Source organism: Pseudophryne corroboree, chromosome 6, assembly GCF_028390025.1.
Source record: "Pseudophryne corroboree isolate aPseCor3 chromosome 6, aPseCor3.hap2, whole genome shotgun sequence".
Classification (NCBI taxonomy): Eukaryota; Metazoa; Chordata; class Amphibia; order Anura; family Myobatrachidae; genus Pseudophryne; species Pseudophryne corroboree.
In genome coordinates, this window is record NC_086449.1 from 172,770,457 (window position 1) to 172,796,338 (window position 25,882).

The 25,882-nt window shown below is 48.1% G+C and overlaps 1 protein-coding gene across 5 annotated transcripts in view; it reads left to right on the forward strand.

Moving 5' to 3' along the window:
* The window catches only part of MOB1A (MOB kinase activator 1A), a 340,751-nt gene that overhangs the window by 64,198 nt on the left and 250,671 nt on the right, over nt 1-25,882 (forward strand). For 3 of the 5 annotated variants that reach the window (XM_063932123.1, XM_063932118.1, XM_063932119.1), the window contains one exon: nt 147-3,736. The exons of the other annotated variants lie outside the window; for them this stretch is intronic. In XM_063932123.1, the coding sequence (XP_063788193.1) occupies nt 147-154 (8 nt within the window). In that variant the 3' untranslated portion in view covers nt 155-3,736. Of the gene's footprint in view, nt 1-146; nt 3,737-25,882 lie in introns of those variants that run through there. 5 annotated transcript variants of the gene reach the window in all.

Genomic DNA, 25,882 nt, shown 5'->3' on the forward strand with positions numbered 1-25,882 from the left:
ATGTGGTCAATGAAATTGCATTTGTCCAAATTGGACAGTGATCCCTATAGTAGGTCTGGAAAATCAGTCAGTTGGTATTGCCTGAGCTGCTGATTATATGATGTGCTTTATTCAGCCTTGTATTCTTTGCTTGTTTTATTTTGCAGGAATTTAATCTGATTGACCGCCGAGAGCTGGCTCCCCTTCAAGAACTGATCGAAAAGCTGGGATCCAAAGACAGATAGATGGCAGTACAGGACTCCACACAGCACACACCAGCTACAGCTCATACCTCTGCCTACCATGTGGTTTCTCCAACGGGAAGCCCACTTACCACTGAAATGGGGAGGCCACCGCCGCCACTGGGACATCTTCCCTTTTACATAGAGATTGCCTTGCGTTATTTTTGTATGAACTACTTCTTTTTATAGAGATGCTTTAAAGGAACACTCCACTGAATGTGCATTAAGACACTTTGGTCTTATTCATGGCTCCTGACTTTCTGGTGGGAGGGGGATTTCTTATGTTCCACTTTTAAAAGTTTGTTTGCGGCAGTCAAGAAATGGACGTGGCCTTTGTATACCACTTGCTTTTACTTCTTGCAGTTTTATTCCACTTCTACTGTTGCTCTGCTATTTACAGCTCTTGAAGTTGTACCTTGAAGTCTCTATCCATGTTTTTTTTTTTTTTAAGTTACTTAGCCATGTTTTGGTTTTTTTATAGACCCTGTTTTGTTTTACTCATTTAAGAATGAAATATGTGAAAATGCCGTTTTTAAAACGAATCTGTGTTTAAATTTATTTTCTTACAAATATGTCCGATTCGCCCCTCTCCCATTAGCCACGCGTGTACTGTTCTGTGCTATCTGCTGTTCTCCAGTTTTCTGATACACAAGAATGACCTCTGTGTTCATTATCTACCAATGGGAAGGATCTGTATAGAAATGGACGCTTGCCTATAGTGTCTGTCCCAATTAATTGGCCTTTTAGAACCACATCTGAAGTGTACATAAAGTGTAATATTTTCAGTCCTATCTTTCAGCAAGACAAACTACCCCTGTCAAAGTAATTTTTTTTTTTTTTTTTTGGAGAAATTTGTAATTATCAGGATATTGAAGTGATCTGCAAAAACATTTGTTTGCTTGTGTACTGTTTTTAAGTTAGAGATAAACATGAGAAATTCGGAGAGCCTGGGCCGCATGCTGCAGTGCAACCAGTGGGAAATGCAGAGAGCCTGGGCTGTGCTGTGCAGTGCAGTGCAGTGCAGTGCAACACAACCAGTGGGAAATGCAGAGAGCTTGGGCTGCGCTGTGCAGTGCAGCCAGTGGGAAATGCAGAGAGCCTGGGCTGTGCAGTGCAGCTAGTGGGAAATGCAGAGAGCCTGGGCTGCGCTGTGCAGTGCAGCTAGTGGGAAATGCAGAGAGCCTGGGCTGCGCTGTGCAGTGCAGCCAGTGGGAAATGCAGAGAGCCTGGGCTGCGCTGTGCAGTGCAGCCAGTGGGAAATGCAGAGAGCCTGGGCTGCGCTGTGCAGTGCAGCCAGTGGGAAATGCAGAGAGCCTGGGCTGCGCTGTGCAGTGCAGCCAGTGGGAAATGCAGAGAGCCTGGGCTGCGCTGTGCAGTGCAGCCAGTGGGAAATGCAGAGAGCCTGGGCTGCGCTGTGCAGTGCAGCCAGTGGGAAATGCAGAGAGCCTGGGCTGCGCTGTGCAGTGCAGCCAGTGGGAAATGCAGAGAGCCTGGGCTGCGCTGTGCAGTGCAGCCAGTGGGAAATGCAGAGAGCCTGGGCTGCGCTGTGCAGTGCAGCCAGTGGGAAATGCAGAGAGCCTGGGCTGCGCTGTGCAGTGCAGCCAGTGGGAAATGCAGAGAGCCTGGGCTGCGCTGTGCAGTGCAGCCAGTGGGAAATGCAGAGAGCCTGGGCTGCGGTGCAACGAATGGAGAGCCATGTGTTTGGTAAAATGGATGTATCATCAGGTAGAAGTTTGGGGTCTCCACAAGACAAAGTGCAATTTAGGCTTCATCTCTGAAATTCTATATCTAGCTTATGGATCTTGTGTTTCTTTTTCACATGTTGCCTAGAAATGTATTTTAAATTCTTTTACTTTTTTATATATATTTTTTTTTGTGTGGTGCTTTGGGAGCTGGAGCCTTTATCTGACTGTAGCTGCACTATTTTGCATTAGAGCCTTAATGCAATGATGAATCCTAGATTTAATAGTTAAATAGTTTTGAGGACTTTGTTTTGGCCTATTCCATGCAGCAGTACTACTTAAGGAACAGATAAACTGAACACTTACCACTGATGTGGCGATTAGGGGATGCTCATAATGCTATATATAGATGTATATGCACAGTTATATACCACCAATCACTAGGTCTCATCTTCTAGCCCTTTCTCCAATGCTGCTCGTCAGTCTGTTCATTGTCATGTGAGTTATTTAGAACATTGTACATTTCGTCCTCAGTGCTTAGCCAACTTTACATGGGGGGTGACTTGTGTTACAGATGTCTGTGTATAGTATATACAGTACAATAAGATGTATGGAGAAGTCAGCTGTTCCCTCTTGACAAAACACCTACAATTACTGGGCTGTGCTTTTCACTGCTATTGTATTGTTTCTCAGTAACCCTTATCAGAAGTTCTTATATAGGGGGTGGAGCATTTTGTCACTACACGCAGTGACCTTGGGTCTTAAAATTGGTGGTTGTTCAGGATAAATATATGGAAAGAGGGCAGCTTACATTGACATTTCAAATATGTGATGCCACAGCAATGATGATGGTAAATCTGGTTACATTCTCTGCAGAAAGCCAACATGTGCCAGTTCCATGTTCTGAGTTATCTGTTTCACAGCCACACTATATGACTATAGACTGTAAGGACAGGCTCAGCCACTGTGCCAAGAGGTGACAATTACCACATCTGCACTATGAAGACTGTATTGATAAGTGCTTTAGAGGTCCACAAACCCAAAGTGAGATACATTTAGGGATACATTTCTTAACTTTCACAAATGTGTAAATCTTTGTGGAACTGACTGAAATTATATATTTGTGCTTCATCATGAAGGGATTATTATTGCACATGCTGTTGCTGAGACTTCTACTTAAAATGTCTCCCTCACAGAACTGAAAAGTTGTGTTATTTAAAAGCTATTAGGATATGAAAATAAAACCTTGCTGTAGAGGAAGGTATTTTCCATTATAATCACAACTTTTCATCTCAAATCACCAGTTCTGATACAATTCTTTAGTGCTCACCTCTCCCTACCAATCAGCATTTTATTATAGATTCAGTGTCCCTCTTACGAAAGTGTTTCTACCTGTTGTTCACCTGCCAAGGACTGGTAAGATCCTGAGCAAATGTGTAAAGGGGGTATGCTCTTTACCAGATGAGTAATCCTTTAGAAGTAAAAGTGCATTTAGGGGCTGACCTAGTTTGATGCAAACTTTGGCCAGGTGCTACAATTGCAATCCTTACCATGCTGCACACATTCAGGTCAGCTGTATTTATTTCTAAACACATTGGGCTGGTCTGTGTTATCCTGCCCAAGACAGATTCATTTTCCCATTCACCCAACCAACCGTGAAGCACAAAACTTTGCACCTAGTTGCTAAATTTGCACTAAATTCTAAATCAGCCCCTTTGGTCACCTGTTTTTTTTTTTAAATAGCTACAGAGGTCTTTATATAATTTTGTTTCATGTTTACTTTCAGATTTTTTCTCTATATTTTGTGCATTGTAATAAATCAGTTTTTCACTATTTTGTTTGCGTATCATTTAAACTATATACAAGTCGCTGATTTTGCCTGTATGCATTATAACATGGAGTCCACATCAGGCTGGAGAAATGCAGCAACATTCATTCACTAATCACTAACCCGACCGTGTAACGTGACATCATCTAATTACAGATCATGCCAGAAATTCTCGCTTGGGTTAAATTATTATTTGTGTTTTTTATTAAAATAGTAATGTGTAGTTCTTTTGAAACTGGGAGGGCTGCTGACAGTATATCAGACAGGTCATTTTTCACGTAGACTAGTTGCCTGGAAGGAAGCATGAAAATATTTGCAATAATAAGATATAATAGTTATGGTAGACTTACCGTTGATAACTATTTCTCTTATGTCCTAGAGGATGCTGGGGACCACATTAGTACCATGGGGTATAGATGGGTCCACCAGGAGCCAATGGCACTTTAAGAGTTTGAGAGTGTGGGCTGACTCCTCCCTCTATGCCCCTCATACCAGACTCCGTTTAGAAAATGTGCCCGAAGGAGCCGGTCACAGCTAGGGGAGCTCTCCAGAGTTTCCTTAGTAAAAGTTATTTTTTAGTGTTTGTTTTACAGGGTGGCTGCTGTCAGCAGCAGACAAAGTCAGCAGAGACAGTGGCTCAAACTACGCAGTGCAGACGCTGCTCCCCCCCTAAGTCCCTCACTGCAGGGAGGCTGTTGACAGCAGCCACCCTGTAAAAATAAGAATTTACTCACCGGTAATTCTATTTCTCGTAGTCCGTAGTGGATGCTGGGACTCCGTAAGGACCATGGGAATAGCGGCTCCGCAGGAGACTGGGCACAACTATAAAGAAAGCTTTAGGTCTAACTGGTGTGCACTGGCTCCTCCCACTATGACCCTCTTCCAGACTTCAGTTAGAATCTTGTGCCCAGCTGAGCTGGATGCACACTAGGGGCTCTCCTGAGCTCCTAGAAAGAAAGTATATTTTAGGTTTTTTATTTTACAGTGAGATCTGCTGGCAACAGACTCACTGCAGCGAGGGACTAAGGGGAGAAGAAGCGAACCTACCTAACAGGTGGTAGTTTGGACTTCTTAGGCTACTGGACACCATTAGCTCCAGAGGGATCGACCGCAGGACCAGACCTTGGTGTTCGTTCCCGGAGCCGCGCCACCGTCCCCCTTACAGAGCCAGAAGCATGAAGAGGTCCGGAAAATCGGCGGCAGAAGACTTCGGTCTTCACCAAGGTAGCGCACAGCACTGCATCTGTGCGCCATTGCTCCTCATGTACACCTCACACTCCGGTCACTGATGGGTGCAGGGCGCTGGGGCGCCCTGAGGGCAATATATGACACCTTGGCTGGCAAATCTACATCCTATATAGTCCTAGAGGCTATATAGATGTAAAAATACCCCTGCCAGTATTCCAGAAAAAAGCGGGAGAAGTCCGCCGGAAAGGGGGCGGGGCCATCTCCCTCAGCACACTGGCGCCATTTTTCCCTCACAGCTCCGCTGGAAGGAAGCTCCCTGGCTCTCCCCTGCAGTCTGAACACTACAGAAGGGTAAAAAAGAGAGAGGGGGGCACTAAATTTAGGCGCAGGATAGATATATATATATATATATAAAAAGCAGCTATAAGGGAAAACACTTATTTATAGTGGGATCCCTGTGTTATATAGCGCTCTGGTGTGTGCTGGCATACTCTCTCTCTGTCTCCCCAAAGGGCTTTGTGGGGTCCTGTCCTCTGTCAGAGCATTCCCTGTGTGTTTGCGGTGTGTCGGTACGGCTGTGTCGACATGTTTGATGAGGAGGCTTATGTGGAGGCGGAGCAGATGCCTGTAAATGTGATGTCACCCCCTGCGGGGTCGACACCTGAGTGGATGGTGCTGTGGAAGGAATTACGCGACAGTGTCGACTCCTTGCATAAAAGGTTTGACGACATACCTAATGTGGGACAGCCGGCTTCTCAGCCTGTGCCTGCCCAGGCGTCACAAAAGCCATCAGGGGCTCTAAAACGCCCGCTTCCTCAGATGGCAGACACAGATGTCGACACAGATACAGACTCCAGTGTCGACGACGAGACTAATGTAACTTCCAGTAGGGCCACACGTTACATGATTGAGGCAATGAAAAATGTGTTGCACATTTCTGATGTTACCCCCGGTACCACAAAAAAGGGTATTATGTTTAGAGAGAAAAAACTACCAGTAGCTTTTCCTCCATCTGAGGAGTTAAATGAAGTGTGAAGAAGCGTGGGCTTCCCCTGATAAGAAGCTGGTAATTTCTAAGAGGTTACTAATGGCGTACCCTTTCCCGCCAGAAGATAGGTCACGTTGGGAAACATCCCCTAGGGTGGATAAAGCGCTCACGCTTGTCAAAGAAGGTGGCACTACCGTCTCCGGATACAGCCGCCCTGAAGGAATCTGCTGATAGCCTCCTGCTTTCTATCCTAAAATCTATTTATACACACACAGGTGTTATACTGAGACCAGGTATTGCTTCAGCCTGGATGTGCAGTGCTGCAGCTGCATGGTCAGATTCCCTGTCAGAAAATATAGATACCCTAGACAGGGACACTATATTGCTAACCGTAGAGCATATTAAAGACGCACTTTTATACATGAGGGATGCACAGAGGGATATTTGCCGGCTGGCATCCAAAATTAGTGCAATGTCCATTTCTGCCAGGAGAGAGTTATGGACTCGGCAGTGGACAGGAGATGCAGATTCCAAAAGACACATGGAAGTTCTGCCTTATAAGGGTGAGGAGTTGTTCGGGGATGGTCTCTCGGACCTCGTTTCCACAGCAACGGCTGGGAAGTCTACATTTTTACCCCATGTTCCCTCACAGCCAAAGAAAGCACCGTATTATCAGGTACAGTCCTTTCGGCGCAATAGGGGCAAGCGGGTTAAAGGCGCGTCCTTTCTGCCCAGAGGCAGAGGAAAAAAGCTGCAGCATACAGCCAGTTCCCAGGAGCAAAAGTCCTCCCCCGCTTCCTCTAAGTCCACAGCATGACGCTGGGGCTCCACAGGCGGAGCCAGGTACGGTGGGGGCCCGTCTCAAATATTTCAGCAATCAGTGGGCTCGCTCACGGGTGGATCCCTGGATTTTTCAGATAGTATCTCAGGGGTACAAGCTGGAATTCGAGACGTCTCCCCCCTGCCGTTTCCTAAAATCTGCCTTGCCAACCACTCCCTCAGGCAGGGAGGCAGTGTTACAAGCAATTCACAAGCTGTATTCACAACAGGTGATAGTAAAGGTACCCCTACTTCAACAAGGACGGGGTTACTATTCCACAATGTTTGTGGTACCGAAACCGGACGGTTCGGTGAGACCCATTTTAAATTTAAAAACCTTGAACACATATATAAAAAAATTCAAGTTCAAGATGGAATCGCTCAGGGCGGTTATTGCAAGCCTGGACGAGGGGGATTACATGGTATCACTGGACATCAAAGATGCTTACCTGCATGTCCCCATTTACCATCCTCACCAGGAGTACCTCAGATTTGTGGTACAGGATTTGTCATTACCAATTCCAGACGTTGCCGTTCGGTCTATCCACGGCTCCGAGGGTCTTTACCAAGGTAATGGCCGAAATGATGATACTCCTTCGAAAGAAGGGAGTTTTAATTATCCCGTACTTGGACGATCTCCTGATAAAGGCGAGGTCCAGAGAGCAGTTGTTGGTCGGGGTAGCACTATCTCGGGAGGTGCTACAACAGCACGGCTGGATTCTAAACATTCCAAAGTCGCAGCTGGTCCCTACGACACGTCTACTGTTCCTGGGGATGGTTCTGGACACAGAACAGAAAAAAGTGTTTCTCCCGGAGGAGAAGGCCAAGGAGCTGTCATCTCTAGTCAGAGGCCTCCTAAAACCAAAACAGGTGTCGGTGCATCACTGCACGCGGATCCTGGGAAAGATGGTAGCTTCCTACGAAGCAATTCCATTCGGCAGGTTCCATGCAAGAACCTTTCAGTGGGACCTGTTGGACAAGAGGTCCGGATCGCATCTTCAGATGCATCGGCTGATAACCCTGTCTCCAAGGACAAGGGTGTCTCTGCTGTGGTGGCTGCAGAGTGCTCATCTTCAGAAGGGCCGCAGATTCGGCATACAGGACTGGGTTCTGGTGACCACGGATGCCAGCCTTCGAGGCTGGGGGGCAGTCACACAGGGAAGAAACTTCCAAGGACTATGGTCAAGTCAGGAGACTTCCCTGCACATAAATATTCTGGAACTAAGGGCCATTTACAATGCCCTAAGTCAGGCAAAACCCCTGCTTCAAAACCAGCCGGTACTGATCCAGTCAGACAACATCACGGCGGTCGCCCATGTAATCAGACAGGGCGGCACGAGAAGCAGGACGGCGATGGCAGAAGCCACAAGGATTCTCCGATGGGCGGAAAATCACGTGTTAGCACTGTCAGCAGTGTTCATTCCGGGAGTGGACAACTGGGAAGCAGACTTCCTCAGCAGGCACGACCTCCACCCGGGAGAGTGGGGACTTCATCCAGAAGTCTTCCAACTGATTGTAAACCGTTGGGAAAGGCCACAGGTGGACATGATGGCGTCCCGCCTAAACAAAAAGCTAGAAAAGTATTGCGCCAGGTCAAGAGACCCGCAGGCGATAGCTGTGGACGCTCTAGTGACACCGTGGGTGTACCGGTCGGTTTATGTGTTCCCTCCTCTTCCTCTCATACCAAAGGTACTGAGGATAATACGGAGAAGAGGAGTAAGAACTATACTCATTGTTCCGGATTGGCCAAGAAGAGCTTGGTACCCGGAACTTCAAGAAATTATCTCAGAGGACCCATGGCCTCTACCGCTCAGACAAGACCTGCTGCAGCAGGGGCCCTGTCTGTTCCAAGACTTACTGCGGCTGCGTTTGACGGCATGGCGGTTGAACACCAGATCCTGAAGGAAAAGGGCATTCCGGAGGAAGTCATTCCTACGCTGATTAAAGCTAGGAAAGAAGTAACCGCAAACCATTATCACCGCATATGGCGAAAATATGTTGCGTGGTGTGAGGCCAGGAAGGCCCCAACGGAGGAATTTCAGCTGGGCTGTTTTCTGCACTTCCTACAGTCAGGGGTGACTATGGGCCTTAAATTGGGTTCCATTAAGGTCCAGATTTCGGCTCTATCGATTTTCTTCCAGAGAGAACTGGCTTCACTACCTGAAGTTCAGACTTTTGTTAAGGGAGTGCTGCATATTCAGCCCCCTTTTGTGCCTCCAGTGGCACCTTGGGATCTCAACGTGGTGTTGGATTTCCTAAAGTCACATTGGTTTGAGCCACTGAAAACCGTGGATTTGAAATATCTCACGTGGAAAGTGGTCATGTTGTTGGCCTTGGCTTCGGCCAGGCGTGTATCAGAATTGGCGGCTTTGTCATGTAAAAGCCCTTATCTGATTTTCCATATGGATAGGGCAGAATTGAGGACTTGTCCCCAGTTTCTCCCTAAAGTGGTATCAGCTTTTCATCTGAACCAACCTATCGTGGTGCCTGCGGCTACAAAAGACTTGGAGGCTTCCAAATTGTTGGACGTAGTCAGGGCCCTGAAAATATATGTTTCCAGGACAGCTGGAGTCAGAAAGACTGACTCGCTATTTATCCTGTATGCGCCCAACAAGTTGGGTGCACCTGCTTCAAAGCAGACTATTGCTTGCTGGATCTGTAGTACGATCCAGCTTGCACATTCTGCGGCTGGACTGCCGCATCCTAAATCAGTGAAAGCCCATTCCACGAGGAAGGTGGGCTCTTCTTGGGCGGCTGCCCGAGGGGTCTCGGCTCTTCAACTTTGCCGAGCGGCAACTTGGTCGGGGTCAAACACGTTTGCTAAATTCTACAAGTTTGACACCCTGGCTGAGGAGGACCTAGAGTTTGCCCATTCGGTGCTGCAGAGTCATCCGCACTCTCCCGCCCGTTTGGGAGCTTTGGTATAATCCCCATGGTCCTTACGGAGTCCCAGCATCAACTTAGGACGTCAGAGAAAATAAGAATTTACTCACCGGTAATTCTATTTCTCGTAGTCCGTAGTGGATGCTGGGCGCCCATCCCACGTGCGGAGTGTCTGCAATACTTGTGTATAGTTATTGCTTAACTAAAGGGTTATTGTTTAGCCATCTGTTGAGAGGATCAATTTATTATCATACTGTTAACTGGGTATTGTATCACGAGTTATACGGTGTGATTGGTGTGGCTGGTATGAGTCTTACCCGGGATTCAAAATCCTTCCTTATTGTGTCAGCTCTTCCGGGCACAGTATCCTAACTGAAGTCTGGAGGAGGGTCATAGTGGGAGGAGCCAGTGCACACCAGTTAGACCTAAAGCTTTCTTTATAGTTGTGCCCAGTCTCCTGCGGAGCCGCTATTCCCCATGGTCCTTACGGAGTCCCAGCATCCACTACGGACTACGAGAAATAGAATTACCGGTGAGTAAATTCTTATTTTTACAGGGTGGCTGCTGTCAACAGCCTCCCTGCAGTGAGGGACTTAGGGGGGGAGCAGCGTCTGCACTGCGTGGTTTGAGCCACTGTCTCTGCTGACTGGACACTGAGCTCCAGAGGAGATCGATCGCTTACCCCATCAGCATGCCGCCACCCCCTTGCAGATCTGAAGATTGTGGCGAGTGAGACACCGATCCCCTTGGCAAGCGGGGGGCCGGTGTGAAGATGGCGGCATCCAGGTAGGAGCGCAGTATTAACTCTGCTCCGGGAGGCTCTGCGGTACATTGAGGGACGCCCCGAGACCGCGCCTGCACCCTACACTGGACACTCTGCCTGTCGGGGTCCCCGGATCTCAGCCAGCATCAATCCTCAGGCCAGTATAATCCTATTAAGAGTGGGGAGATGGTGCCATTTTGGGGGCAGAGCTTCTCAGAGCGGACCCAGCAGCGTTTAGCGCCATTTCTCATACATCCTAGAGGATGCTGGGGTCCACTTTAGTATCATGGGGTATAGACTGTTCCGCAGGAGCCATGGGCACTTTAAGACTTTTTCAGCGTGTGAACTGGCTCCTCCCTCTATGCCCCTCCTCCAGACCTCCGTTTAGAAAATGTGCCCAGGCAGACTGGTCGCACTGTAGTGGAGTTCTACTAAAAGACTTTATTTAGGGCGTTGTGGATTCGCCAATGGAATGCTGACGCAGATTCCAAAAGGAATATGGAGGCTCTCCCAGCTAAAGGCGAGGCCTTGTTTGGAGATGGGATGGATGCCTTAGTCTCTGCGGCTACCGCAGGTTAGTCAACATTTTTGCCTAATGCTCCTGCGCCAGCAAAAAAGACACATCACTCTCAGATGCAGTCCTTTCGACCCAATAAATACAAAAAGGGTAAAGGAAGGGGAAAAGGAAAAAAATCCACAGCGTCCCCTGGATCACAGGAGCAGAAATCAACCTCTGCTTCTGCCAAATCTTCAGCATGAAGCTGGGGTTGCCTTACGGGAGTCCGCTCAAGTGGGGGCACATCTGAAACTCTTCAGTCAGATTTGGGTTCAATCTGGCCTGGACCCATGGGTCTTACATATAGTGTCCCACGGGTACAAGCTGGAGTTTCAAGACATTCCCCCATGCCAATTTTTCAAATTGGCCTTGCCAGCTTCTATCCCAGACAGGTAAGTGGTATCAGCAGCAATACAAAAATTGTGTCAGGATGAAGTGATTGTCCTCGTTCCCTTGTCACAACAAGGAGAAGGGTTTTATTCAAGCCTTTTTGTAGTTCCGAAGCCGGACGGCTCGGACAGACCAATTCTAAATCTGAAAACACTGAATCTCTACCTGCAAAGGTTCAAATTCAAGATGGAATCTCTGAGGGCAGTGATTTTCAGTCTGGAGGAAAAGGACCTCATGGTGTCAGTGGACATAAAAGATGCCTACTTACATGTTCCTATCTATCCTCAACATCAAGCTTATCTGAGATTTGCAGTGCAGGATTGTCATTACCAATTTCAGACGTTGCCGTTCGGACTCTCCACGGCACCGAGGGTGTTCACCAAGGTGATGGCAGAAATGATGGTCCTCCGACAGCAAGGAGTCAATATATTCCTTACCTGGACAATCTCCTGATAAAAGCGAGGTCCAGGGAAAGGTTGGAAACATTGCACTCTCCCTGACAGTAATTCAACAACACGGTTGGATCATAAGTTTTCCAAAGTCACAGTTGGAACCGACGATAAGATTATCGTTTCTGGGGATAATACTGGACACAGAAGTACAGAGGGTATTTCCTCCAGTAGAAAAGGCTCTGGAAATCCAGAGAATGGTCAAACAAATTCTGAAACCAACAAGAGTGTCGATTCATCAATGCATTCGATTGTTGGGGAAGATGGTAGCAGCCTACGAGGCCATACAATTTGGCCGATTCCATGCCAGAATATTCCAGTGGGATCTATGGGACAATTGGTCTGGATACCATCTACTCATGCATCAGAGAATAATCCTGTCATCCAAAGCCAGAATTTCGATCCTGTGGTGGCTGCACAGTTCTCTCCTCCTGGAAGAACGGAGGTTCGGGATTCAGGACTGGTCCTAGTAACCACGGATGCAAGTCTCTGAGGCTTGGGAGCAGTCACACAGGGGGAAAGCTTCCAAGGAACATGGTCAAGTCAAGAAACCTGTCTTCACATAAACATTCTGGAGTTGCGAGCCATTTACAACGGCCTTCTACAAGCGGTGCATCTTCTTCAAGATCAACCCATACAGATCCAGTCAGACAATGTAACAGCAGTAGCGTACATAAACCGTCAGGGCGGAACGGTTATGCACACCAGTGCCTGCAGGAAAGTACTGGTGTCAGGACTGTTATGCACTCCAGTGCCTGCAGGAATGTACTGGTGTTTGAACTGTTATGCAAAACAAATGGACTTACAGACAGACTGGGGAATATGACATAACGTACACAGAAGGTGATAGGTTAACAAAATACACACAAAGTGAACAGAGAAGCCCAGAGGCTAAGGAACTGGGTATCTCCCTTGTATTAGAACTGCTCAGATGGGAAAAGCAAGATGTTGTGTTTTAATACGTAGAGAACCCGAAATGCTGTTGCTAAGGGCAACAGCAAAACCCTAAAGGGTTACCAACGGGTGTGGCAGTAAACTCCTTGGTCAGAGATGGAATGATAGACACAAGGAGAGTCTCCACAATCCTAATTCTCACTTGCAGTGCACAGGTTCAGCTTACTGCCACTAAACTGACCCCTGACACCTAGCACAGTGAGACAGGATTAGACAGGCAAGTCTTAGAATACAGCCGCAAACTTGCTAAATTCACAGAGTAGTAACAGAACCCCAGCAAGCTAAATGACTGACTCCAGTCTTACTGCTAGGTCTGGATTGGCAGAGTGTAATACCAAATCCCCAGGCCTATTTGCAGTAAGCAACAAACAAATACAAAGCTACACAGTACTGGCTAACTTTCAGAAACTGACTAACCAACAAAGATTCAGCAGCATCTGCTTACCCTGAGAAGAGGCCTTATAAAGCAGGTGCTGTCCACGCCCCACTCAGACCTCACAGACTGTGAGCACAAAAACCAGCACCGGATCCCCTGCCATGCACAGAGCCTATAACCACTGCACAGCAAAAGACCCGAACCGGAGTATCAGCTGCGCTCAGGTCACTCCGCTAGCACTTGTCTCCCGGTTGCCATGACGACGTGGCAGCACAGGGCAGGAGACCCTAACAGTACCCCCCCTCTGACGAGTGGTCAAAGAACCCCTACCACCGGGTTTATCGGGGAACTGCGAGAAGAAAGAGCGTATCAGTCTGGGGGCATGAAGATCACAACTGCGCACCCACGACCGCTCCTCCGGGCCATACCCCTTCCAGTGCACCAAAAATGACAGCCGACCCCGAACCACCTTGGAGTCAAGAATCCTTTCAACAACAAACTCCCTCTGGCCACGTATCAGAAGAGGGGAAGGTCTTCCACTGGAAGAAGGATTACTAATCGCCCGTTTTAAAAGGGAACAATGAAATGTTTTATTGATACCCAAAGAACGGGGCAGATCTAACTGAAATGCCACCGGATTGATAACCCTGGTGATCTTATAAGGGCCGATGAACCGGGGGCCTAACTTATGAGATGGCTGTCTCAACTTCAAATTCTTGGTAGACAACCAGACGAAGTCTCCTAATTTGAAGCTGCAGGGTCTTTTCCGCTTATCAAAAACCCTTTTGGTCACTAATGACAGAGACACAAGGGCTTTCTTCACTTTCCGCCAAATACCTCTAAGGACCGAAACCACAGAGGAACCACCAGGCGTGGAGTCCAGGGGGTCAAAAGAATTGGCCTTAGGATGATGCCCATACACACAAAGGAAGGGAGAGATCCCTGTAGCAGAGTGAGCCGCGTTGTTATAGGCAAACTCCGCCATGGACAGATGAGCAACCCAGTCAGTCTGACACTTGGAGACATAACACCTGAGGAACTGCTCCAAGGACTGGTTCACCCTTTCAGTCTGCCCATTAGACTGCGGATGGTAGCCCGACGACAAGCTGACAGAAATCTGGAGATCGGAACAAAATGCCCTCCAGAATTTGGCCACAAACTGGGATCCGCGGTCAGAGACCACATCAAGTGGCAACCCGTGGAGACGCACAACATGCAGCATAAATAATTCAGACAGGCGTCTGGCCGATGGCAGCCCAACCAGTGGAACGAAGTGCGCCATCTTCGAAAACCTGTCAACGACAACCCAGATGGCTGTCATCCCCGAGGATTTGGGCAAGTCCACCACAAAATCCATTGAAATGTGGGTCCATGGCTTAGATGGGATAGAGAGTGGATGTAATGGGCCAACCGGAACCCCTCTAGGAGTCTTATTTCGGGCACAGATGTCACATGCCCGAACCCACTGATCCACATCCTTAGCCACCGAGGGCCACCACACCGCCCTAGATAGCAACTCCCGAGTTCTGGCAATACCCGGGTGACCTGCAGACTTCTTGGCATGGAATTCCAGGAACACTCGCTGTCTTAACCTAGGAGGCACAAACAAAAGACCTACCGGAAGGTCTGGAGGAGCCTGCTCCTGTGCTCTAAGGACTAATGATAAGAGGTCCTGGGTAATGCCCACTTTAATACATGATGGGGAAACAATGGGCAACGGCTCCTCGGTGGTCTCCTGGATTGGAGCAAAACTCTGCGAGAGCGCATCAGCCTTGATGTTTTTTGACCCAGGGCGATATGTTATCAAAAAATTAAAGCGAGCAAAAAACAAAGCCCATCGTGCCTGCCTGGCATTGAGACGCTTCGCTGACTCTAAATATGCCAGATTCTTATGGTCAGTGAGAATTGAGACCACAAACTTAGCCCCCTCAAGCCAGTGTCTCCACTCCTCGAGTGCATCCTTAATAGCCAACAATTCCCGGTTACCCACGTCATAATTCATCTCGGCAGGTGAAAATTTACGGGAAAAGTAAGCACAGGGATGAAGGCGATTATCAGACACTCCCATCTGAGAAAGCACTGCCCCAATACCCATCTCAGAGGCATCCACCTCCACCACAAAAGGACGCTCTGGATCTGGGTGTCGCAGCACCTTGGCCGAAACAAATGCCCTCTTGAGACGGGCAAAAGCCGCTTTAGCCTCACAAGACCAGTGAGCAACATCCGCCCCTTTCTTAGTGAGTGCCACCAAGGGCGCCACTATAGACGAAAATCCAGCGATAAATCGTCTATGAAAATTCGCAAAGCCCAGGAAACGCTGAAGCGCCTTCAAACTAGTGGGCTGCACCCAATCCAGGACTGCCTGTACCTTGGAACCCTCCATTTGGAAACCTTCTGGGGAGATAATATATCCTAGAAATGCGATTTGCTGAGCTTCAAATTCGCACTTCTCCAGCTTCGCCCCAAGCCGGTGGTCTCTGAGTTTCTGGAGGACTAAGCGTACATGCTTCCGATGTTCCTCCAGGGAATGGGAGAAGATTAGGATGTCATCTAAGTATACAACTAAGAATCTATCCAAATATTCCCTGAGCACATCATTCATGAAATCCTGGAAGACTGCCGGGGCATTACAGAGCCCAAAAGGCATCACCAAATATTCATAATGCCCTGAGTGGGTATTAAAGGCAGTCTTCCATTCATCCCCCTCTCTTATTCGGATTAGATTGTACGCACCGCGTAGGTCAATCTTAGAAAAAATGGTGGCAGTACGAAGCTGGTCAAACAAGACCGAAATGAGAGGCAGTGGGTATGAGTTTTTAATCGTGATACGGTTCAATTCCCTGAAGTCGATGCAGGGTCGCAACGAACCGTCCTTTTTACCCACGAAGAAGAACCCCGACCCAACTGGAGACTGTGAAGGTCTGATAAATCCCTTAGCCAAGTTCTCCTGAATGTACTCTGCCATAGCCTGAGTCTCAGGACGTGACAGGGAGTACAACCTGCTCTTGGGAAGCTTAGCATTTGGCAACAAATCAATGGCACAGTCATAGGGGCGATGGGGAGGTAGTACCTCTGCAACTTTTTTGGAGAACACGTCCGCAAAATCTGCATAACACCCTGGCAATCCTGGCAAACTTAGCTGCGAGAGCCTGACTGGAAGGCTCAAGCAACTCCTGAAACAATCAGTACCCCAACTAAGAATCTCCCCAGAGACCCAGTCAAATTGAGGATTGTGGGCCCTTAACCAGGGTAACCCCAACACCAATGGGGCAAAAGTACAGACAGTCACATAAAAGGACAATTTTTCAGAGTGTGTGGCTCCAATAAACAAAGAAATCTGGCTAGTGCAAGAGGTAATTTTACCTTGGGATAATGGTTCCCCGTTTAACCCACAAATCTCAATTTCCGATGCCAAGGGTACTAAGGGAACAGAGTGTTTCAGGGCGAATTGGCGGTCCATAAAAACCCCGTCGGCCCCACTGTCCACAAAGGCCTCAGTCTTGACAGTTTGACCGAGGATCTTCAAGGTCACCGGAATGATAAAAGTCTTCTTGGGAAATTCTGACTTCTGGCCTGACAGGATATTTCCCATCACCCTCAGGCCCTGAAGTTTTCCGGCTTTTCTGGGCATGATACTACCACATGACCTTTATTCCCACAGTACAAACACAACCCCTGCTGTCTCCTCCGCGTCTTCTCACGCGAGGAGAGGCGGGTAGCCCCAATCTGCATAGGCTCCTCTGAAAATTCCTCAGAGTCTGAGGTTCCCTTGGGAAGGAAGGAAATCTCAGTCTCCCTTTCAAGCCTACGCTCTCTCAGCCGTCTATCCACCTGGATGGATAACTGCATGAGCTGATCCAAGCTATCAGGCAAGGGATATTGTACCAGTTGGTCCTTTATCTGGTTAGAAAGACCTCTTCGGTACTGGTGTCTCAGGGCTGGGTCATTCCACTGGGTATCATGGGCCAACCTCCGAAACTCCGTACAGTAAACCTCAACTGGCCTTCGCCCTTGCTTAAGGATCGAAATCTGAGCCTCGGCTGAGGCCGTCTTGTCAGGGTCATCATACAACATGCCCAGTGCCGTAAAAAAAGCATCAACACTTTTAAGCGACAGACAGTCAGGCTGCAACCCATATGCCCAGACCTGTGGGTCTCCTTGTAGCAAGGAAATCACTATGCCCACCCGCTGAATCTCCGACCCAGAAGACTGAGGCCTAAGCCGGAAGTATAGCTTGCAGCTCTCCTTGAAACAAAAGAACTGCGAGCGATCTCCAGAAAAACGATCCGGGAGATTTACTTTCGGCTCCTTAACCCCTGTAGGTGCTGCTGCTGCGGGAGCTCCGCCAGCAGCCTGGGAGGTGTGCATTTTAATGGACAAATCATTAAATTGTCGAGTCAGGACCTGCACCTGATCGACCACCTGTTGCAACGTATTTTGAGGGGTATGCTCCATATTCCCACAAAATTTCAACAGGAGTATTAGGCTGCTGAATATGTTATGCACACCAGTGCCTGCAGGAAAGTACTGGTGTCAGGACTGTTATGCACTCCAGTGCCTGCAGGAATGTACTGGTGTTTGAACTGTTATGCAAAACAAATGGACTTACAGACAGACTGGGGAATATGACATAACGTACATAGAAGGTGATAGGTTAACAAAATACACACAAAGTGAACAGAGAAGCCCAGAGGCTAAGGAACTGGGTATCTCCCTTGTATTAGAACTGCTCAGATGGGAAAAGCAAGATTTTGTGTTTTAATACGTAGAGAACCCGAAATGCTGTTGCTAAGGGCAACAGCAAAACCCTAAAGGGTTACCAACGGGTGTGGCAGTAAACTCCTTGGTCAGAGATGGAATGATAGACACAAGGAGTCTCTCCACAATCCTAATTCTCACTTGCAGTGCACAGGTTCAGCTTACTGCCACTAAACTGACCCCTGACACCTAGCACAGTGAGACAGGATTAGACAGGCAAGTCTTAGAATACAGCCGCAAACTTGCTAAGTTCACAGAGTAGTAACAGAACCCCAGCAAGCTAAATGACTGACTCCAGTCTTACTGCTAGGTCTGGATTGGCAGAGTGTAATACCAAATCCCCAGGCCTATTTGCAGTAAGCAACAAACAAATACAAAGCTACACAGTACTGGCTAACTTTCAGAAACTGACTAACCAACAAAGATTCAGCAGCATCTGCTTACCCTGAGAAGAGGCCTTATAAAGCAGGTGCTGTCCACGCCCCACTCAGACCTCACAGACTGTGAGCACAAAAACCAGCACCGGATCCCCTGCCATGCACAGAGCCTATAACCACTGCACAGCAAAAGACCCGAACCGGAGTATCAGCTGCGCTCAGGTCACTCCGCTAGCACTTGTCTCCCGGTTGCCATGACGACGTGGCAGCACAGGGCAGGAGACCCTAACAGGAACGAAAAGCAGAGCAGCAATGGCAGAGGTGACAAAGATCCTCCTCTGGGCAGAAAGACATGCAAGAGCTCTGTCGGCAATTTTCATTCCAGGAGTGGACAACTGAGACCCTCAAGGAATAGCAGTGGATGCACTAGTGACCCAGTGGGTGTTTCGGTTGGTATATGTCTTCCCTCCACTTCCACTGACACCAAAAGTTCTCAAAATCATAAGAACAACAAGGGTTCGAGCGATCCTCATTGTCCCAGACTGGCCAAGGAGGGCTTGGTATCCAGATCTTCAGGAGTTACTCATAGAAGATCCTCAGCCTCTTCCTCTTCGCGAGGACCTGCTGCAGCAGGGGCCGTGCGTGTATCAAGGCTTACCGCGGCTACGTTTAACGGCATGGCTGTTGAGCGCCGGATCCTAGCCCGAAAGGGTATTCCCAAAGAAGTCATTCCCACTCTTATTCAGGCCAGGAAAGGAGTAACGTCTAGACATTACCACCGTATTTGGAGAAAATGTGTGTCTTGGTGTGAAACCAAGAAGGATCCAACGGAAGAGTTTCATTTAGGCCGTTTTCTCCATTTTCTTTAGGCGGGTGTGGATGCTGGCCTACGATTGGGTTCAATCAAGGTCAAGATTTCGGCCTTGTCCGTTTTCTTTCAGAAACAATTAGCCTCCCTTCTAGAAGTTCAGACGTTCGTGAAAGGGGTTCTGCACATCAAACCTCCATTTGTGCCTCCTACGGCACCGTGGGATCTTAACGTGGTGTTGCAGTTCCTTCAATCAGATTGGTTTGAACCTCTCCAGGAGGTAGAGTTGAAGTTTCTCACTTGGAAAGTGGTCATGCTGTTGGCCTTGGCATCCGCAAGGAGGGTGTCTGAGTTAGGGGCCTTGTCTCACAAGAGCCCTTACTTGATATTCCATGAAGATAGGGCTGAGCTAAGAACTCGTCAGCAATTTCTTCCAAAGGTGGTTTCTCCTTTCCATGTAAACCAACCTATTGTGGTGCCAGTGACTACTGCCACCTTCGCTGGTTTGAAGTCTTTGGATGTGGTCAGAGCTTTGAGGATTTATGTCACGAGAACAGCTTTGATACGGAAAACAGAGGCACTGTTTGTCCGAGATGCTCCCAACAAGATTGGGTGTCCTGCTTCTAAGCAGACTATTGCGCGTGTGGATCAGAGCTACGATTCAGCACGCTTATTCCACGGCAGGATTGCCGGTACCAAATTCGGTGAATGCCCATTCTACAAGAAAGGTGGGCTCGTCCTGGGTGGCTGCCTGTGGGGTCTCGGCATTAAAACTTTGCCGAGCAGCTACTTGGTCAGGGACAAACATGTTTGCTAAGTTTTACAAGTTTGACACCTTGGCCGCTGTTGACCTAAAGTTTGGTCAATCGGTCCTGCAGGGACATCCGCACTCTCCCGCTCGTACTGGAGCTTTGGTATAACCCCATGGTACTAAAGTGGACCCCGGCATCCTCTAGGACGTATGAGAAAACAGGATTTTTATACCTACCGGTAAATCCTTTTCTCCTAGTCCGTAGAGGATGCTGGGCACCCAGCCCCGTGCGTACTTTATCTGCAGTAGTTATTTTGTTATAGTTTTACACAGGTGTTGTGTTAAAATTGTTTTCAGCACGTTGCTGTAATGTTCATGCTGGTTAGCATGTGTTAGGTTGAATGCCATGTTGTGCGGCATGGTTGAAGTGTGAGCTGGTGTGTATCTCAGCATTGACTTAAAAGTAAATCCTTTTCTCGAATTGTCTGTCTCCCTGGGCACAGTTCCTATACTGAGGTCTGGAGGAGGGGCATAGAGGGAGGAGCCAGTTCACACACTGAAAAAGTCTTAAAGTGCCCATGGCACTAAAGTGGACCCCAACATCCTCTACGGACTAGGAGAAAAGGATTTACCGGTCGCTGTCCAGGAAAGAAGCAAGTCCCTCCACAGCAATCTCCAGCTATCTCACGGTACCAGGGGGGTTGTAGAAAGGGGGGTTGGCTGCAAAACGGCTGTGCAACCTATTAAGGTACACCGCTCATAAGGGGGTCTCCCTTATATGTATAAAAGTGCTGTGTGTGGGTTGGCTCCAATCTCTATCTCTCTCTTGCCGTTCTTGGGGAGAAAGTGTGTGTGTGTGTGTGTGTGGTGTGTTGTGTTTGTGGTCACCAATAGCAATGTCCAGGGACTCTGTGTCATATTCTGCAGAGGATTTGTCTTCTCAAGATGATCCCATTCCATGTAATCTGGATTGCACTGATTTAGCACAGATTCCAGCAAGGGAGCAGGAATGGTTATCCTCTATCAAAAATATGATTTCTCTTACGTCCTAGAGGATGCTGGGGTCCACATTAGTACCATGGGGTATAGACGGGTCCACCAGGAGCCATTGGCACTTTAAGAGTTTTAAAGTGTGGGCTGGCTCCTCCCTCTATGCCCCTCCTACCAGACTCAGTTTCGAAAATGTGCCCGGATGAGCCGGTCACAGCTAGGGGAGCTTTCCTAGTAAAAGTTATTTCTCTTACGTCCTAGAGGATGCTGGGGACTCCGTAAGGACCATGGGGTATAGACGGGCTCCGCAGGAGACATGAGCACTACAAAGAACTTTAGATGGGTGTGCACTGGCTCCTCCCTCTATGCCCCTCCTCCAGACCTCAGTTAGATCCTGTGCCCAGAGGAGACTGGGTGCATTACAGGGGAGCACTCCTGAGTTTCTCTGAAAAATAATTTTGTTAGGTTTTTTATTTTCAGGGAGCACTGCTGGCAACAGGCTCCCTGCATCGTGGGACTGAGGAGACAGAAGCAGACCTACTTAAATGATAGGCTCTGCTTCTTAGGCTACTGGACACCATTAGCTCCAGAGGGTCGGAACACAGGTCTCACCCTCGCCGTTCGTCCCGGAGCCGCGCCGCTGCCGTCCTCACAGAGCTGGAAGATAGAAGCCGGGTGAGTATTAGAAGAAAGGAGACTTCAAAGGCGGCAGAAGACTTCAGTTCTTCTCTGAGATAACGCGGCGCGCCATTGCTCCCACACACAACACACACACTGCAGGCATGGATGGATGGGTGCGGGGGGGCGCCCTGGGCAGCAATAATAAACCTCTAGGACTGGCTAATATAGTTATATAGGCTGCAGAGGCAGTAGATTATACAATCCCCCGCCAGTGTTGAAAATTTCCGCTGAGGGGGCGGAGCTTGATCCCACAGCACTAACCAGCGCCATTTTCTCCACAACACACTGCAGAGAAGCTGGCTCCCCGGACTCTCCCCTGCTGAACACGGTGACAGAGGACAAAAAGAGAGGGGGGCACTTATAATTGGCGCAGTGAGTGTATATTGATATATAAAAGCGCTGTTTATATGGGAATTTGATTTCCAGTGTCAGTTGGCGTTGGGTGTGTGCTGGCATACTCTCTCTCTGTCTCTCCAAAGGGCCTTATTGGGGAACTGTCTCCATATAAATATATCCCTGTGTGGGGGGTGTCGGTATGCGTGGCATGTCTGAAGCGGAATGCTCATCTAAGGAGGAGGTGGAGCAGATGATTGTGGTGTTTCCGTCGGCAACGCCGACACCTGATTGGTTGGATATGTGGAATGTTTTAAATGCAAATGTGACTTTATTACATAAGAGATTGGACAAAGCAGAGTCCAGGGATAATACAGGGAGTCAATCAATGGCTTTGACGGTGTCACAGGGCCCTTCAGGGTGTCAAAAACGTCCCCTATCCCAAATAGCAGACACTGATACCGACACGGATTCTGACTCCAGTGTCGACTACGATGGTGCAAGGTTACACCCAAGGGTGGCCAAAAGTATTCATTATATGATTATTGCAATAAAAGATGTTTTACATATCACAGATGACCCCTCTGTCCCTGACACGAGGGTACACATGTTTAAGGAAAAGAAACCAGAGGTAACGTTTCCCCCATCTCATGAGCTGAATGCGTTATTTGAGAAGGCTTGGGAAACTGCAGATTCCCAAGAGAATTCTTATGGCATACCCTTTCCCTGCACAGGACAGGGTACGGTGGGAATCCTCGCCCAGGGTGGACAAAGCTTTAACTCGCTTATCCAAGAAGGTGGCGCTACCATCTCCAGACACGGCAGCCCTCAAGGATCCTGCTGATCGCAGACAGGAAACGACTTTAAAATCAATTTATACACATACAGGTGCTTTGCTCAGACCGGCAATAGCATCGGCTTGGGTTTGTAGTGCGGTAGCAGCTTGGACAGATACCTTGTCAGCTGAGATTGATACCCTTGATAGGCATACCATTTTATTGACCTTAGGTCACATCAAAGACGCAGTCTTATATATGAGAGACGCTCAGAGAGACGTTGGGCTACTAGGTTCGAGGGCCATGGCCATTTCTGCTAGGCGAGCACTGTGGACCCGCCCATGGACGGGTGATGCCGACTCAAAGAGGCATATGGAAGTTTTGCCTTACAAAAGGTGAGGTTTTATTTGGGGAAGGTCTCGCGGACCTGGTTTCCACAGCTACCGCGGGTATATCTACGTTTTTGCCTTATGTTCCCCCACAGCAAAAGAAAACACCACAGTATCAGATGCAGTCCTTTCGGTCGCATAAGTCCAGAAGAGGTCGAGGCTCCTCCTTCCTCGCCAGAGGTAAGGGTAGAGGGAAAAGAATGCCTGCTACGGCTAGTTCCCAGGAGCAGAAGTCCTCCCCGGCTTCTACTAAATCCACCGCATGACGCTGGGGGAGTCCGCGCCGGTGGGGCCACGTCTTCGACTCTTCAGCCACGTCTGGGTTCAGTCAGACGTGGATCCTTGGGCGATGGAAATTGTATCCCAAGGCTACAAGCTGGAATTCGAAGACGTGCCTCCTCGCCGATTCTTCAAATCGGCTTTACCAGCTTCTCCCCCAGAGAGGGAGATAGTTTTGGCTGCAATTCAAAAGCTGTGTCAACAGCAAGTGATTATCAAGGTTCCCCTAATACAACAGGGAAAAGGGTATTATTCAACCCTGTTTGTGGTCCCGAGACCGGATGGCTCGGTCAGACCCATTCTTAATTTCAAATCCCCAAACCTGTACTTAAAAAGGTTCAAGTTCAAGATGGAATCGCTCAGGGCAGTTATCTCCAGCCTGGAAGGGGGGGGATTTTATGGTGTCACTAGACATAAAGGATGCATACCTTCACGTCCCCATAGATCCTCCTCATCAGGCATACCTGAGATTCGCTGTACAGGACTGTCATTACCAGTTTCAGACGTTGCCGTTTGGGCTTTCCACGGCCCCGAGGGTTTTCACCAAGGTAATGGCGGAAATGATGGTACTCCTGCGCAGGCAAGGAGTCACAATTATCCCGTACTTGGATGATCTGATAAAAGCGAGATCAAAGGAACAGTTGCAGAAAAGCGAGCCGCTCTCCCTGAGAGTGCTGCAGCAGCATGGTTGGATTCTAAATCTACCAAAGTCACAGTTGATTCCAACGACTCGACTATCTTTCTTAGGCATGATTCTGGACACGGAACAGAAGAGGGTTTTTCTCCCAATGGAAAAAGCCCAGGAACTCCAGAATATGGTCAGAGACCTGCTAAAACCAAAGAGAGTGTCAGTCCATCAATGCACTCGAGTACTGGGGAAAATGGTGGCGACCTATGAGGCCATCCCCTTCGGCAGGTTTCATGCAAGGACTTTTCAGTGGGACCTTCTGGGCAAGTGGTCCGGGTCCCATCTTCAAATACATCAGAAAATATCCCTGTCCCCCCAGGGCCAAGGGGTCTCTCCTGTGGTGACTGCAGAGTGCTCACCTTCTAGAGGGTCGCAGGTTCGGCATTCAAGACTGGGTTTTGGTGACCACGGAGCCTCCGAGGATGTAAATCTCGTAGTTCAAGTGACTTTCTCACATATAAGACCGTGTACCACGCTTATCGTAATGCTCTGGACACTGCCAAACAAACATATTTCCAATCTCTCATCTCTGCTCAAGCCTCTAACCCCAAGCAAGTTTTTAATACATTTAAATCACTTCTTGTCCCTCCCTCACCCAACCCACCAGCCACTATCAGTGCGCAAGATCTTGCGTTTCCTATTTCAAGGACAAGATTGATAAGATTCGAAATGAAATGGTATGCTATTCCACAGCCAGTGAGCTCAATTCCCTTCAGAACCTTCTAACACCTTCTCTTCATTTGATCCTACAAATGAAGATGAAGTATCTGCACTCTTCTCATCTGCCTACTCTACTGCCTCTCCCCTTGACTCTATACCCTCACAAATTAGTAAAGCTCTGTCTGCTGTGCTCATCCCAACCATAACTAAAATCTGTAATCTCTCTCTGTCTATTGGTATCTTTTCTTCTCTGTACAGCATACAGTGAATACTCCCACTCTGAAAAAACAAAACTCTGACCCGCTCTCAAACTACCGTCCCACCTCTCAGCTCCCATGCCCCTCCAAGCTACTTGAGAGACTTGCCTACACTTGCCTCACACACTTTCTTAACTCACTTACTGGACCCACTTCAGTCAGGATTTTGTAAAAAATTACAAGTGCGCTGTCAACAGCAGCTGGTATGGGGATGGTCTAAATCCCTTAATACATAGCAAATACAAGAAAACAGGTGGGTATACCAGCGCTGGCTGAATTACATAAATAATGAATGGACGGTTGGGTTTAAAATGAAAATAATCTGATTTTATTATCTAAAATAACAAAGAGAATAAAGTCCCTTCTCTAAAATATGCAAAAATAATAAACAGTGCATGGATTATTGCCACCAACAGAAATGTATATGTATATTGCAATACAAAAGAAGTTCCACTTCTGTACTCCTGTATAGTTCAGGAAACTTGGCTAGGACACTTTCCCGTGTAAACAGTCACTAGGTATGCATCAGCCTTAGATGGAGTCCAATTATGGCTGGAGGGATGATAAGGAATTATGGAATTTAAAGTGCTGTAGTGCAAAGTCCCAAAACTCTGACCCTATCTCTCTCAAACTACCGTCCCATCTCTCAGCTCCCATGCCCCTCCAAGCTACTTGAGAGACTTGCCTACACTCGCCTCACACACTTTCTTAACTCACACAGCTTACTGGACCCACTTCAGTCAGGATTTCGTGCCCAACACTCCACAGAGACAGCACTGACTAAGGTAGTGAATGATTTGGTCACTGCTAAATCTAAAGGCCATTACTCACTACTTATTCTCCTTGATCTCTCTGCTGCTTTTGACACCGTTTACCACTCTCTTCTCATACAAACACTACAATCCCTAGGTCTTCAGGACACAGCCCTTTCTTGGTTCTCATCCTACTTATCTAATCGCTCCTTTAGTGTTCGTTTCTCTGATTTCACCTCCTCTTCGCTACCTCTCTCAGTTGGAGTACTGCAAGGCTCAGTCTTAG